At 51.3% G+C, this 16,148-nt stretch overlaps 3 protein-coding genes and 1 pseudogene across 3 annotated transcripts; 3 read left to right on the top strand and 1 right to left on the bottom strand.

Annotated features, from left to right (window-relative positions):
- Nucleotides 1-304: 304 nt before the first annotated feature.
- Nucleotides 305-815, bottom strand: LOC120688657 (thaumatin-like protein 1). Its single transcript, XM_039971056.1, has 2 exons — nt 422-815; nt 305-312 (listed from the first exon to the last, which is right to left on the bottom strand). Exons 1-2 carry the CDS (start codon nt 813-815, stop codon nt 305-307), a joined length of 402 nt encoding a protein of 133 aa, XP_039826990.1.
- Nucleotides 816-3,261: 2,446 nt separating this feature from the next.
- LOC120690049 (UDP-glycosyltransferase 83A1-like) lies at nt 3,262-4,962 on the top strand. The gene has a single exon (XM_039972569.1). It carries the CDS (start codon nt 3,333-3,335, stop codon nt 4,812-4,814), a length of 1,482 nt encoding a protein of 493 aa, XP_039828503.1. The 5' UTR covers nt 3,262-3,332; the 3' UTR covers nt 4,815-4,962.
- Nucleotides 4,963-7,130: 2,168 nt separating this feature from the next.
- LOC120690051 lies at nt 7,131-8,698 on the top strand (annotated as a pseudogene).
- A 938-nt stretch (nt 8,699-9,636) lies between these two features.
- Nucleotides 9,637-14,573, top strand: LOC120690050 (UDP-glycosyltransferase 83A1-like). Its single transcript, XM_039972570.1, has 4 exons — nt 9,637-10,408; nt 10,486-11,250; nt 12,909-13,331; nt 13,430-14,573. Exons 1-4 carry the CDS (start codon nt 9,913-9,915, stop codon nt 14,302-14,304), a joined length of 2,559 nt encoding a protein of 852 aa, XP_039828504.1. The 5' UTR covers nt 9,637-9,912; the 3' UTR covers nt 14,305-14,573.
- Nucleotides 14,574-16,148: the final 1,575 nt, after the last annotated feature.

The following is a 16,148-nucleotide window of genomic DNA, read 5'->3' as shown; positions in this document are numbered from 1 at the left end:
TATTTATTATACATATAGCAGAAAGTATAGTATCATGAAACTACTTTTCAGTTAAAATATATTTTCATTTGCGTACATTTCACCTTATTTTTCGTGACCAGTTTGTGAATTGAGAATAATATAAAAATTTGGTTGTGCCCTATCGCAAAGGCTGAAGGCGAATCCTTTTTCTATAATTCAGATTAAGATATGCAAACTTAATGCACAAAAAAATAATCTATAGTCCAAGTTTGAAATAATCCACCACTAGGCTCATAAAGAAGAGAAAATTCTTTGAAGGCCCTAGACAAAATAGCTGTTCCTTCTATGGCCCTGAAAAAATAAAAGTTCCTTATATGACCCCATTCTATTTTCTATACCTTGTATGACCCTACCGTTAACTCCGTTAGCACTAGACGTTGTCCACCGTTAAGTTGCTCACGGTGTGGCTCATAACTCATCCCGGAGCTCGGGCGGAAGGTGACCTGGTAGTCCACGCCGTCGTTGCAGGTGAAGGTGCTGCTCCCGTCGTAGGCGTAGCTGTAGGCCTGCGGGCGCTGCGCCTTGAACAGCCCCCAGTACCCGCTCAGCCAGCATGTCGCCGACGACGCGAACCGCCCACGGCAGCAGTACTCGTCCGTGCCGAACGCCGGGCACCCGGTTGATGTCCGCTGGGCACGATGTCCGCTGGACTGCCCGCCGGCACCGGCCGCGACCTCGATGTCCATGGGCAGGTTGAAGCCATCGACGTTGCTCTCCCAGATGACGTGCTCGTTGCCGTCTGGGCCTGCTCCCGGCGTGCAGCCTCGTGGTGTCGCGTTGCGTCCGCCAGGCATGGCGCGGCCTTGTCGACAAGCGATAGCTGCTCCTCCCGCACCTCCTGCTGCACGTGGTGCGTGCCATCTTCATCAACTACGCCGACCACAGCCGGCCGCACTTCTTCGCCAGCCCGACGCCGGCCGGACGCCGGATTGACGGGGAGCGAGTCGAGTGAGAAGAAGAGCTGTGGCTGGGAGAGGGAGCGCACGTGATGCGGCGACCTCGGCGCGGGGATCTGGGCGCCGTAGGGCGACGGGATACGCACTGCCTGCGGGTGCGCCGGCGGGCGAAGCGAGGGTGAGAGGCGGCGGTACCCGGCGGCCGCGGCGGAGGCCAGGTCGAGCGGGTCCGGGGAGCGCGTGCGGCACCGGCGGCTGTGGTCTGGTGACCGGCTGCGGCGAGAGGTGGTGGCGCACGGCGGGGTCGGCGGCGCCTGGGTCGTCCATAGGGGGCTACGAGCTCTTGGAAGGCCCAACCCGGGGAGAGCAGGAGCGGCCGGTGTGGCGAGCGGCGCGGCCGGCGGGGCGGCAGAGGGTGTGCGTGTTGAAGCTGACCGGAGAATTTTTTTTTAAACTCTGCTGACCGGAGGAGTTGGTGGGTGATAACGGAAGGCACAGAGCAACGGTGGACGTCTGATGATAACGGAAGTTGCTAACGGAATTAACGGTAGGGTCATACAAGATATAGAAAATAGAATGGAGGTCGTATAATGAACTTTTATTTTTCAGGGCCATAGAAGGAACAGCTATTTTATCTAGGGCGTTCCAAGAAATTTTCCCCATAAAGAAAGGGTGTGTGTAAGTGATCGGGTGCTCTAGCCTAAGAGGGGGAGGGGGTGAATTAGGCACTAATAAAAACCTTGACCTAAGGCTCTAACTAGTTTGCACAAAACTTAAACTAAAACATGCTATCTAGATGTGCAACTAGGTTGTTCTAGTGTGAAACCCCTATCCCAAAAGAGTTTAGCAACCTATAGCCTTTCCTATCAAGAAACTATTCTATAAAAGTAAAGTCACACAAATTGCTAGTATGAAATGCGGAAGTTTAAAGAGCGGGATAGGAGATAGCAAACTCTTGACGCGGGTGTTTATCCCGTGGTTCGGTTAGCCACAAAGGCACACCTACATCCACGTTGTTGTAGCACTCACTAAGAGTATTGCTACTCGGCCACCAAGTCTCTTCCGTGAACACAATCACGGTCACCTTGGCCCCGGGTTCCACTAAGGAGCTTCTCCACAAAGGATGGGGGTCTCCACGTCCCCCGCATAAAGATGTCGTCGCCGCTCCACACCAAGTCAGAGGATCGATGACGTTGCCGGCGAGCTTCAAGCTCCAAGGTGCCGGCGCACCAAGCTCTTGTTTTGGTTCGTTAATGAACCACAGCACAAAGGCTCGAAGCCTTGCAATCTCACTCACTAAGAGCTAATCCTTTACACAACACTCTCAAAGTGTGCTAAGGGCTAAGGATATGATCTTGATGCCTTTGTATAGCTTGGAGATGTTCTTGGGTGTGTGTGGGATGTCCAGCAACTCCAGCAATATATATAGGCCACCAAGTCTTGTAGCCGTTGCTCCAACGGTCAGCAGAAAATCTGCGTATCACCGGAAGAACCGATGCCTCTGGCGGGGTAGCGTCAGTTCTTCTGGTCACTCATAAACTGAAGTAGCCGTTGAACTCCTGACAGCTGACACAGTGACCACTGGTTGAACCGATACTTTGTTCCGATGCATCACCGGTTCATCCGGTGCTTAAGGATCTTCTCCTGACAGCTGACGTCATTACACTGATGGTATGCACCGATGCTTCACCGGTTCAACTGGTGCTGAAGAATCTTCTCCTGGGCTCTTGACATCGTCTCTGGAACATAGGACGCCTAATGCACCGATGCCCCCTTTTGACCCGTCGGTTCATCCGGTGCCCATAAGGTGACTTGGCTTTGATTCCCTTCTGCCATGGCATCGGTTCTTCCGACAACCATCGGATGCACCGATGCTTCATGCGTCGGTTCTTCCGGTGCTTCCGACCGAAGAGCTTTCAGGGCGCTGCCCGGAACCCCCGTAGGGGCGGCCCTTCAGGCCTTGCTATGCCTATCTTCTCTTTCTCTTTGTCATCACATGAACCTAAAAACCTGAGAATGGTCATCTTAACAATCATGTTAGTCCAAGTGTTGTGTTGTTATTCGATCACCAAAATCACTCGAAATGGCATAAATGATGCCATGTTCGTTACAGTGTGCCCCAAATTATTCTGACCTCTGGATGCGCCGCCACTAACCGGGTCAACGTCTGTTTCTTATATAGAAAATAAATGAATTATTAGGAATCCTATGGTCAAGTTGAGTGCCACCGTTACTCTATAAAAACGACGCAGTTGCATCGATGATCGGTCTTTTAAATTTGTTAAATTTAAATATGAATCAACGAGAACGAGCCTTCACTAAAAGAATGAGCCGGTGATCAAGGTTTGGTTCCGGCGATCGCGGTGCTAGATGTGACCACTCCAACGCCAACTCGCCAAGCAAGCAACAGCATCCATGGCGGCGGCGCCTCCCCGTCCCCGTGTCCTGATGCTGCCGTTCCCAGCGCAGGGCCATGTCATGCCCCTCTTGGAGCTGTCCCACCGGCTCGCCGATCACGGCGTCGAGGTCTACTTCGTGAACACGGACTTGAACCATGCCCGGATTATCAGGGCCATGGAAGGTGGAGGAGACCAGGCCGGAGCGCGGCCCCCTGCCGCAGCCGGGATCCACATGGTCTCCTTCCCGGATGGCATGGCCCCCGACGCTGACCGCTCCAACATCGGCAAGCTCGCCGAGAGCCTGGCGGCAGCGATGCTCGACCACCTCGAGGAGCCGATCAGGTCCAAGGAGATCAGGTGGATGGTGGTCGACGTGCCCATGGTCTGGGCGCTGGAGCTCGCCGCCGCGGCGGGGGTGCGCGTCGCCTTGTTTCCGGCGTTCTCGGCTGCCGTGTTCGCGCTGATGACGCACGCTCCTAAGATGATCGAGGACGGCATCCTCGACGAAGATGGTGAGACACGAACACTGCGATTTTCAAGTCATCCAGAAATTCAATTTGTAGCGCTAACATCAAGGGACATGCTTGGTGATTGCTCAGGGAACGTAAAAAGGAACGAGAGGATCCAGCTGAGCCCCAAGATGCCGGCCGTTGACGCCGACGAGCTCCCCTGGAGCGGCGTCGGCAAGACGCCGACAGCACGGAGAGCCACCTTCCAGGCCGTGATCAAGACCGGCGCGGCGCTCGCGATCGCTGACAGCATAGTCTGCAACACCTTCCAGGAAATCGAGTCCGAGGCGTTGGCCCTCATCCCGAAGAAGACGGTGCTGGCCGTCGGCCCGCTGGAGGCGCCCAAGGCCGCGTCGGCAGCCGGCCATTTCTGGCCCGACGACCCGACCTGCCTCGCCTGGCTCGACGCGCAGGCACCCGGCTCCGTCGTGTACGTGGCGTTCGGGAGCCTGGCGGTCTTCGACGCGACACGGCTCCAGGAGCTCGCCGACGGGCTGGCGCTGGCCGGGCGGCCGTTCCTTTGGGTGGTCCGACCGAACTTCGCCGCCGACGGTGTCGTCGACGGCTGGCTCGACGAGTTCAGGCGCCGGGTCGGCGGTGGGACGGGGCTGGTCGTCGGCTGGGCTCCCCAGCAGCGCGTGCTCGCGCACCCGTCGGTGGCCTGCTTCGTGACGCACTGCGGGTGGAACTCGGTCATGGAAGGGGCGAGGCACGGCGTCCGGTTCCTGTGCTGGCCCCACTTCGGCGACCAGTTCTGCAACCGGAGCTACGTCTGCGACGTGTGGCGCACGGGCGTGAGGCTCCGCGCCGACGAGCGGGGGGTCGTCACCAAGGAGGAGGTCAGGGACAAGCTGGAGCGGCTGCTCGGCGACGAGGGGATGAGGGCGAGGGCATTGTCGTTGAAGAGCGCGGCGCGTGCCAGCGTCGCGGGTGGAGGGTCCTCGCATCAGAATCTGCTCAGGTTTGTGAATCTGCTGAGAGAACAATAGGGGTGTGTCGTTGGGATGCCGGAGCTGAAGGCGCCGCCGACCGAGGGACGGCGGGATTCGTGGCTCCGACCAAGATTGGAGGAGAACAGCCTTGCCACGGCGCCCGGCGGGCCGTCGGAGGGGCCGGTCATCGTGCCGGTCTGCCAGATCTCAGAAGGTTTTTTTGGACCTGGTACAGGAATCGGCGCTCGCCACGCCTGTGTGCTCGTAGCCCAACCGCCGGACTGTGGTGGAGTGGGTCCAGGAGTCCACAGACCACAGACCACAGCCCATGAGGTCATGAACTTAGTGGAGTTGTGGGCTGTTGTTGGACTGGGTCCTTGTTAGCTGTTGGGCTTATTAAATTTGGCCGGGTTGTACGACTGGTTCCCTGCTAATAATAAAATTTCGAATTTTACGGTGGCAGCCTTGGCAGTGGCAGGACTGCAGGAGACTAGGAGAGTGGACAAAAGAAGATGGAAGGAATCGTTTTAAACAGTTCTGCAACCTTCACCTGAAAATCGACCCAAATCCTAACGATGTTGGTATTTTCCATGCTAATAAAACTTTTTTTTTTAGATGAGGACAATCCCTATTTCGATTACAAAATGGAAATACCATAAGTTCAGACAACGACCGAAGAAAGAAGGGCGGGGAGAGGAGGGTTAGAAAAGAGGAACCGGTAAAATTTTGAGAGGGAATGAGAATTGACCTTCAACCCTTAAGCCTCCCTACTATCGCTTAGCCAGATCCTAGGCTTCCTAGGACATGTCGTCGCAACAAAAATTTAACATCCAGTCACAGTATAACTAGAAAGAGAGCCACAGGAGGGTATTTGGCAAAGTTTATTAAGGAAAAAAGTACTTAATGAGCGAGACTATTGCTCAAGTTCAAAAGAAACCAGGGGACTCTCAATTTTGGGCTGATCCCATGAAAGTAAAAGATTTCTTCCTAAATTTTGGATCATTTCAGTTAAATGATGGCAATCAAATATGTTTTTGGGAAGATAAATGGATAGACAGTCATACACTTAGACAGCAATACCCTTCTCTTTTTAATATTGTGCGAAAAAAAATGCAACGGTAGCATCAGTCTTTGAACGAGTACCTCTTAACATGTCCTTTAGACGAACATTGACAGGTCACAATCTGTATTTATGGCATGATTTAGTTGCTCGCATTAGTCATGTTCAGTTAAATAATAATGCTGATGCCTTCCATTGGAATCTGACTCAAGCTGGTACGTTCACCGTTAGCTCAATGTATAATGTACTTATTAGCAATGGTAATGTACAGTTTGACAAACATCTGTGGAATTAAAGATGCCCCTGAAGATTAAAATTTTTATGGGGTACCTAAAAAAAGGTGTTATCCTTACTAAAGATAATTTAATAAGAAGGATCTGGAATGGTAACAAATTGTGTTGTTTTTCTCTAATGATGAAACTATTCAACACCTCTTTTTTGACTGTCATGTGACCAAATTCCTTTAGCGAGTTATACACTGTACCTTTGATTTAAGTCCACCTCAAAGTATTACTCATTTATTTGGTAATTGGCTTACAACTGTGGGAACCAAGTTAAAAAGAAAACTGCTAAAAGGAACATCTGCTTTATGTTGGGCTATCTGACTTAGTAGAAATGACATAGTGTTTGACAGATTACCATCTAAAACTTATATGCAGGTACTTTACTGGGGCACACACTAGCTCAGGCTATGGGCTCTGCTACAAAGGTGTGATGAAGACAAGGAGGAGCTACAGGAGGCATGTCGAACCATGAAAGTTCTGGTCATACAGATCTTTGCCAACCATAGTTGGAAGTTTAGTAATAGGATTTGCTCTTAATAAATGCTTTCAGCAAACTATTGGCTAGCTGCAAACTTCTTGTATAGTCATGTGTGAGTGATCGCAGTCCTTCGAGCTGCAAACTTTGTTTTAGTTGTAGCCTCCCTGGGGTCAAAGCCGGTACTATTTCCATTATCTAAAAAAAAGAGCCACAAGAAGCAAGAGCAAAAGCAACAACAGCAAGTCCCATCAGCACCACGCCTCACCATCAGACATGTCTTCATCATCATCATGCCAATAGAACTTAAAATGTTCTTTTTAAATATGAATCGCATTGAAATGTTACTTTATTTTGCTGGTGGAATTTGCTTTTATGTGGCCAGCATCATTTTTTTAGAAGCTACTAGTTGCCAAGTTGGCACAATTTAGCCGTTACACTACAGCCCAAATATGACATTAATATTGGGATCAACAAAATAAATGCTAAAATTTATTGGCTTGCCCACGTTGATAGCCAACCAAACCTACCCTGTATACAATACAACCAATCTATCATGACTTGTTGTCTAGGCTGCCGCCACACAACATACGAATGACTGGGCAAATCCGACTCCAATCCAGTAGCACACTAGCACTAGCACACTCTCGCTGATGCAAGGAATGACGCATCCGCGTCCTCGATCGAGTTCGCATTCAAATTCGCCGTAAAGCACCCGGGCCAAGCTACCGCATCTGCCTCCATGGAGGCGCCTTCTCCTCGGCCTCGTGTCATGGTGCTGCCCTTCCCCGCGCAGGGCCATGTCATGCCGCTCATGGAGCTGTCGCACCGGCTCGTCGAGCACGGCTTCGAGGTCGTCTTCGTGAACACAGACTTCAACCACGCCCGCATCCTCGCGGCCATGGCAGGAGGAGCGGCCGCAGAAGCGACGAGCCGTGCCGGCGGGATCCACCTCGTCTCCTTCCCCGACGGCATGGGCCCCGACGGAGACCGCACGGACATCGGCAAGCTTCTCCAGGGCTTGCCGGCGGCGATGCTCGGCGGCCTGGAGGAGACGATCAGGTCCGAGAAGATAAGGAGGGTGATGGCCGACGTGACCATAAGCTTCGTGCTGGAGCTGGTCCCCGCGGTGGGCGTGCGCGTCGCCTTGTTCTCGACTTACTCGGCCGCCATCTTCGCCCTGCGGATGCATATTCCCAAAGATGATACAGGATGGAATCATCGACGAAACAGGTAATGAAAGCAGACCAAAAAACGAACCCCTCGAAAAACAACATTCGATTCTAAGTGCCAGGCATCGTCTTTAGCAGTTTAGAAAAATGAAGTTGTTAAGATCATCAAGGACATCCATGGCTTACATCTGCAGGGAATGTGAAAAGGAATGAGAGGATCCAGCTGAGGTCCAAGATGCCGTCCATCGATGCCACCGAGGTTCCCTGGACCAGACTTGGCAAGAGCCCTGAGTCGCGCAAAGCCGCGATTCAGAGCGTGCTCGAGAACAACCCGAAATTCATCAGTCTCGCGGAAACCATCGTGTGCAACACGTTCCTGGAGATCGAGTCCGAGGCCCTGGCCCTCCTGCCCATACCGCCGCTGGCCGTCGGCCCGCTGGAGGCGCCCTCCACATCGGCGGGCGGCCATTTCTGGGCCGAAGACGAGACCTGCCTCCCCTGGCTTGACGCGCAGGCTCCCGGCTCAGTCATCTACGTGGCGTTCGGGAGCCTCACGGTGTTCGACGCGGAACGGCTCCAGGAGCTCGCCGACGGGCTGGAACTCACCGGGCGGCCGTTCCTGTGGGTGGTCCGGCCGAACTTCGCAAGGTGGCGCGGCTGCACGGCGACGAGGGGATCAAGGCGAGGGCGCCGTCCTTGCAGACCGCGGCATGCGCCAGCGTCGCGGATGGAGGGTCCTCGCATCAGGATCTGCTCAAACTTGTGAACCTGCTAAGAGAAGATTAGTTTTTAGCATGTCAGTAAATTTTTTGGACGTTCAGAGGTCTGTTGGTTAGATATACATTTGTTGCAGAGCCGTAACAATATTAAAGCATTCAAACATGTAGGTGGACCATTGTCTTATTCTCATCGCATTGTTTCAGGCAACAAAACAAAGGGTTGTTCCGCAATTGGAATTGCTATTATTGTATCACTAGAGAGCAAGTGCAATGCAACAAATGAGCAAGGATCATGGCCTGAAAGTGACACATACCATCGAGAGAGAAGTTCCAGACATTGCTAGATTGGCATAGGATGATAGGAATACTGAATGCGTACTCAAACAAGCAAACACTAGTACAAAAGGATTGTGCTGGCTTTAGAATTGTATCAGCACAGACCAAATGCAAAGTTGATATAAAAGCATCTGGCCACTTCCATATTGAGTATGGTAAAGCAACATGTGGAGTTGGAGCAATGGGTCATGTTGTGAAAGTGACATACCATCCCTCAATCTACAAGGCACCCAGAGAAGTTCCAGACAGAAACCAATTGCTGGATTGGCATAGAGATGCTGAATGCCAGCTATTTGTAACAGTTAAGCAAACCCTACAAAGGATTGTGCTAACTTGAGAATTATATCAGCATATTTTTCTACTGGGGTGTTACCCGAATTTCATTACCAAAGAAATGAAATTACAGAAACTGTATCAGGATATGGCAAATGTAATGATCATATAAAAGCATTTGGCCACTTCCATGGAGTAGTGCTGTTGCTGTACAGATACTATTGCAAGGAACTTCACTCTATCAAGTAGTACCATCAAGAACGCAAGGAAATAAATGGGGAAATGAATCAGTACCTGAGCAGTTTTGTTAGGACTGAGGACTGTAAATGGCATTTTCCTATAATCGGTTTAGCCCTGGCAGAAATTAAATTAGTAAGTTGCCACGACGACACGCTACGTGTTCCTCCTTAATCATATATGAGGAAGACGTAGACAACAAGGCCTACATTGGTCGCCTCCACAAAAAATGACGCAAGGCAACTCTTTATGGCTGGAAATGCAGCAATAATATGAATGGTTGGGAGGACGAGAAAAACCGATGGGCAACCAGATGAGTACCAACGAATTCTTGCTTATCTAAGCTGCGACGGAACTGCAAGGATGTGGTCGCTCGACAAAGCAAGCGCGAGCTGATGGCCGCCGCTTGCCAATGAATTCCATCTCTCTTTCTATATAATCCACAGGAGCTTCCTGCCGTAAACTTCAAAAAAATATCCGCAGGAGCCGCCAGCGTCCCACATCAGGCTCTAAGCTCTGAAGGTGCAGCTCAAGGACTCCGTCTCCGTGCAGCCGTAGATAGCACGACCAGCGCAGACACGGTGGCCGCGACTGCCTCCATGGCCGCTGCGGCTGCTCCTCCCCGTCCTCGTGTCATGGTGCTGCCCTTCCCTGCGCAGGGCCATGTCATGCCGCTCATGGAGCTGTCCCGCCGCCTCGTCGACCATGGCTTCGAGGTCGACTTCGTGAACACAGAGTACAACCAAGCCCGCGTCCTCGCGGCCTTGGAGACAGCGGGAGGAGAGACCGGAGCTGCTGTCCATGCCGGGATCCATTTGGTCTCCATCCCGGACGGCATGGGCGCTGACTGCGACCGCACCGACGTCGTTAAGCTGGGCCAGGGCTTGCCGGCGGCGATGCTTGGCCGCCTCGAGGAGCTGATCAGAGCTAGGAACACTCGATGGGTGGTGGCCGACGTCTCCATGAGCTGGGTGCTGGATCTGGTCGCCACGGTGAGCGTGCGCGTCGCCTTGTTCTTGACCTATTCCGCTGCCATCTTCGCGCTGAGGGCGCACGTTCCCAAGCTGATAGAGGATGGCATCATTGACGAAAATGGTAAGAGTAGACAAGATTTCCAAGTTCTTGGACTTCTCCGCATCAATTCATTCTTGACATGCTGCTTCCGTATGCAGGGAATGTGAAGAGGAATGAGAGGATCCAGCTGAGCCCCAAGATGCCGGCCATCACAGCAGCCGAGCTCCCATGGACTGGTGTTGGTAATAGCCCTGAGGCACGAAGAGCAGTAATACAGGGCGCGATCAAGTACACCCCGTACACGCTCGCTGACACCATCCTCTGCAACACGTTTCAAGAGATCGAGTCCGAAGCGCTGGCCCTCCTCCCCAAGGAGCCACTGGCCATCGGTCCCCTTGTGGCATCCAAGCCGACGTCCGCCGGCCATTTCTGGCCTCAAGACCTGACCTCCCTTGCCTGGCTAGACGCGCAGGCCCCCAGCTCAGTTGTCTATGTGGCATTCGGGAGCTTTACAGTCTTCGACACTACAAGGCTCCAGGAGCTTGCCGACGGGCTGGTGCTCACCGGACGGCAGTTCCTGTGGGTGATCCGGCCGAACTTCACCAATGGTGTCGATGAAGGCTGGCTGGACGAGTTCAGATGCCGTGTTGGAGGCAAGGGGCTGGTTGTCGGCTGGGCTCCCCAGCAGCGCGTGCTCTCGCACCCCTCGGTGGCATGCTTCATCTCGCACTGTGGATGGAACTCGACGATGGAAGGGGTGTGTCATGGTGTCCCGTTCCTGTGCTGGCCATACTTCGCTGACCAGTTCTTGAACCAGAGTTACATCTGCGACATGTGGGGTACCGGCTTGAGGATCTGCACAGACGAACAGGGGATCGTCACCAAGGAGGAGATCAGGGACAAGGTCGCCCGGCTGCTTGGAGATGAGGGGATCAAGGCGAGGGCGTTGTCCTTGAAGAGCAAGGCGTGCATGAGCATCGCAGATGGAGGGCCCTCAAATCAGGATCTGCTCGAGTTTGTGAACCTGCTGAGTGCCTGAGAGAGCAATAATCTTTAGTTCGTCAGATCTTTCTTTTCTCGTTCAGAGGTCAGTTGGCTGGATAAACATTATTGCAAGTCGCACTCGAAGTTGGATAGAAAGCCATAGAGTGTAATGAAATACTACAAGACAACTAGATTAGAATCTATGTCAGTGTCACTAGACAGCAAATGCCAAATGCAATTTGTCCTCATGGTGTTTTGGTCGCTGCTATGGGCCATGTACTGAAGGTGATACCTGGCAGCATCTTAAGAAATTGTTTTTTTACAATATTATTATTTTTTAACAATATCTAGATCTGCGAAGTAGCTAGGGAAGTTCCAAAGAAGAAGCAATTGCCGCATTAAGAAAATACTGAATGCTGCAGTTTCGGCCATGCCATAGAAAACTGAGCTAGCAGAGCCCAACAACTATAAGCAAGTACAGAGTTCACTACAGTATCAGAGTCTAAGATATTAGCACTCAGTAGGGTGTTCCCAGCTAAAAATTACTCATAATGCAGTGTCAGCATGTCACTATATATCTCAAATAACTAGTTGGGTAAGGAATTGCACAACTGAGCAGATGTAGGGATTACAGGGTTAGCGAAAATAAGGCAGATGCCCCATGAAACCAGGCCATTGCATTTTAAGTTATTTCCAAGACAATCTGGCTCTGTGACTTTTCGGCAGAGTATACAAATTAACATAAGCTTTCTCCACAGGTAGATGAACGCTAAACATCAGAATGTTGATAAAATTTACAAACAGAAGATGATATGCGAAATTGATTTGATATCCATTATAAGCATTATCTTTTGGACATAGAGGATTTCAATCTTTCAGGCATATGTTGGCTCGAAGTAACGGACAGGAGCCAACAAAATAGATGTTCTAAAATTCTATTATTTTCAGATGAACTAAATATAGTTGTTGCCTGGAGTTGTTAGTTATGCGGTTGTTTGTGGACGTTGCTCAGCCCTTTAGGGTCCTGTTGTAGTGGTGTTCGCCCAGTCTAGGCTTCATCTTCTTTTTAATACAATCGGCAGTTCTTCTGCCTGGTTGTGTCGGAAAGAATTAAATATTGTATTTTCCTATTATAGTTCCAATATCTTTGAACCTATTAGAATTTCCAGTGAACCTCTTTACGCGTAATGGATAGGCCAGACAACAGGAGGTAGTTTAAGTTCACCAGCAGACATCTCAGTCACGTGCATATAAGCAAATACATCTAAAGTACCAAGCATATTTGGAACATCTCCGTCCCCTAGTACATGTGGCTAATTTGCTTGCCCGGCAAGGCAGAGAAAACAAAGTGGTCAAGTCTGGACTGAATGATTTTGAAGATAACCTTCTCTATGGAAAAGTGAGACCTATCTTCAACAGGCTACAAATTTGCTGATGTATAGTCTGAGGCAACAACCATGATATGGCGCCCTTTATATGCACACCTGATGAACCAATCTGGTAACATCTATCCACAAACTGTTTGTGGCCATGACAGGAACGGCCATTATGGCTGCTGCTCCTCAACCTCATGTCATGGTGCTACCCTTCCCTGCACAAGGTCATGTCATTCCACTAATGGAGCTGTCCCATAGGCTAGTCGACTATGGGTTCCAGATTGACTTCATAAACACCGAGTTCAACCATGATTGTATCCTCAAGTCCATGCAAGACAAAGGGGTGATCCTTGAAGGAATTCACATGCTCTCAATTCCAGATGGTATGGACCCTGCTGATGATCACACAGACATTGGCAAGTTGGTTGGTGGCTTACCAGATGCAATGTTCAGCCCCCTCGAGGAGATTATCAAAATCAAGAAGATAAAATGGGTGATAGCAGATGTGTCTATGAGCTGGGCGCTAAAACTGACCAGCACAGTGGGAGTACGTATTGCTTTGTTCTCAACTTACTCAGCATCTGTGTTTGCATTAAGGATGAAACTTCCTGAAATCATTGAGGATGGTGTTATTGATGAAAGTGGTAAGGATCAAATCCCCTTGAGCATAGCAAATTCCATACTGTCATGTTCCTCCTTGCATCCTATGACTTAGTGACCAAGAATATCGAATTTGGTGCAGGGAACGTGAAAATGCACAAGATGGTCCAACTGATGCCACCCATTGACTCAACTGAGATCCCCTGGGTCAGCCTGGGAAGCACCGCAGAGAGGCGCAGAGTGAACATACGAAATGTCATTAATACTAACCAATTGATGGCACTTGCTGAGACCATCATCTGCAACACATTCAGAGAGGTGGAACCTGAAGCGTTGGCTCTCCTCCCCAATGCATTTCCCATTGGTCCATTGGTAGCTCCGATGTCAAAGCTGACTGGTAATTTCTGGTCTGAAGACCAGACCTGCCTCACCTGGCTTGAAAAGCAAGCCCCAGGCTCTGTCATATATGTGGCATTCGGGAGCTCTACTGTCTTTGACGCGATAAGATTCCAAGAACTGGCCAATGGACTTGTGTTATCTGGCAGGCCATTCCTATGGGTGGTCAGGCCAAACTTCACCAAAGAAATCAAGGAGGAGTGGCTCAACCAATTCAAGCAGAGTGTCGGTGGCAAAGGACTGATTGTTACTTGGGCTCCCCAGCAAAGAGTACTCTCACACCCTTCAGTTGCTTGTTTCATGACACACTGTGGGTGGAATTCAACGATGGAAGGTGTGCTCCAAGGTGTCCCGTTCTTGTGCTGCCCCTACTTTGCTGACCAGTTCTGCAACCAGAGCTACGTGTGCAACGTGTGGAAGACAGGTCTGAAACTCTGTGCCAATGAACAAGGAGTCATCACAAAGGAGGAGATCGTGGACAAGGTTGCGCAGCTGCTGGGAGATGAGGATGTCAAGGCGAGGGCAGTAATGTGGAAGAACAAGGCATGCGCAAGCATCAGAGAGGGAGGATCCTCTCATGAGAACTTGCTCGAACTCGTGAAATTGCTACAAGAAGGATGATATTTCATAATTCAGCTCAGTTTTCGCCCCAGCAGTGAGTACGTTGTACCAAAAACTCTGTTATATGCTTTCTATAAAAGCAGGGATATCCTTTATGGATAATTCAGCTCAGTTTCCGCATGCAGTTATCAGAGTTGGGTTGTGCGTTTCTGTAATCATTTCGTGTGTCGGTATCTATATGCGTGTATTAAATCAATGGATCTCTTCTTTGTCCAATTTAGAGGGAGCTATTCTAATAAAATGCATACACCCTGTGTATGCGCTGCCCCGTAATTAATTACTCTACAGATGGTAGAGCTGTTGATGTAGTTTTAAGGTTAATGGGGTAATGGAGGTGAGGTTAATTCGTCAAAAGTAAATAAAAAAAAACAGAATGCAAGCTGCGAAGTGTCATAGCCAATTCAAGGTATTACACCCTGTCTTGGAAGAGTAATTACAACACAAAGGAACAGTCACATTGGAGCTACTGAGATAGCCACGCTATGTTCAGACATGGAGAAGGAGGCAGGCACTGGTACTGAAACTGACACTGAAAAGGGAAATCAATTTCAGACACAACAATTTTTTACGTCTCTCGCTTTCCACCATGCCAATCAACGCCCCCCAAATCGAACGAATCTCGAGATTGCTAATGAAAGTAGGAACGCAGGATACTAAAAATGCAGCGACGCATGCCACGGCGTACCTGACAGAGGCGCTCACCTCCTGTACACGGGAGGTGTTCGATGGAATGCCGAGCCCCAATGACGGGCACGGGGGCGCCGCCGCCACGGCATCGCCATCCGACTGAGGTCGCGACTCGCGAGTCACGGGATCCTTGTTCCCCACCGTCCTCCGTCAGCGGCGGCGTGGCCGTGTGGGGTTAAGCTACCGAACGCCGGCCTACGGCTGGAGCAGAGGCGCGGAGAGGCCCCTTCGACTGCCGCGGCCTGCTCCAAGCCATGCCTCAACTGCCGCGGTGTGCCAACTCTCTGTCTCTCTCCTCCCACGCACGGTTGGGGGAGGTTTTTTTTTTTTTGAACCCGGTTGGGGGGAGGTTGACGATGGACGACGCAGGATGTTTGTAGTGGGCTGGGCTTGTGGGACCCGCGCAGGCCCGACCGCCAGAAAGAACTCACGCACATGCAAAAAAGAACAGTTCGGACATGGGCCTCCAGGCGGGACTAGTTCGGCCCAGGGTATAATAGGAAGGAAGTTAGGGCCACGTTGGGAATGGGGAATCGCTGGATCCACCCACCGAACAGCGCGGCAGTTCTGGACCCCTCTCTACCCGCCCGCGCGGTGCCGGCCGGTGCGCGCCCAACTCCAGCGGCCAGCGCCATGTGGTGGCGGCCGCAGCGGAGCCACGCCTCCCGCCGGCCGCCGCGAGCGGGTGGCAGGTGGAGATGCGCGCGCGCCACCGTCGGTCGGTCGGCCGGCCGGCCGGCCAGCCAGTCGGTGGCGCCCCGCGGCAGACGGCGGATCCCCATCCATCGGTACGCGTAAAGAAACAACTGGGGAGACGCGTGACGCCGCCAGCCAGCCTGCCTGCCCGAGCCGGCGGGGCGCACGTTGGAAAGTCAAAATCCCAGCGTGGGGAATGAGGTTCCCGTCCCCGTCCCACCGCGGTGGCCAGACGCCCAGGCCCCGGCATCATGGCTTTATTGGGTTCACGTTAGTATTTTAGCGTGTTAATAAATAAGGAATATATCTGATTCAAACCACAATTTTGTGAAAATCTGTGCAAACTACGGTAAAAAAAAATCGTCTAAATTTACCAAAAAAATCACACATGTAGATGATATGTTGATATACAATTTTGTAAAATATCTTGCCCAAACTCGACTTCGTTTGTGAAATATAAA

Source organism: Panicum virgatum, chromosome 9N (genome assembly GCF_016808335.1).
Source record: "Panicum virgatum strain AP13 chromosome 9N, P.virgatum_v5, whole genome shotgun sequence".
In the NCBI taxonomy this organism is placed as follows: domain Eukaryota; kingdom Viridiplantae; phylum Streptophyta; class Magnoliopsida; order Poales; family Poaceae; genus Panicum; species Panicum virgatum.
The sequence above is the reverse complement of the archived record's forward strand: the minus strand, read 5'-3'. Positions and strand labels throughout refer to the sequence as shown.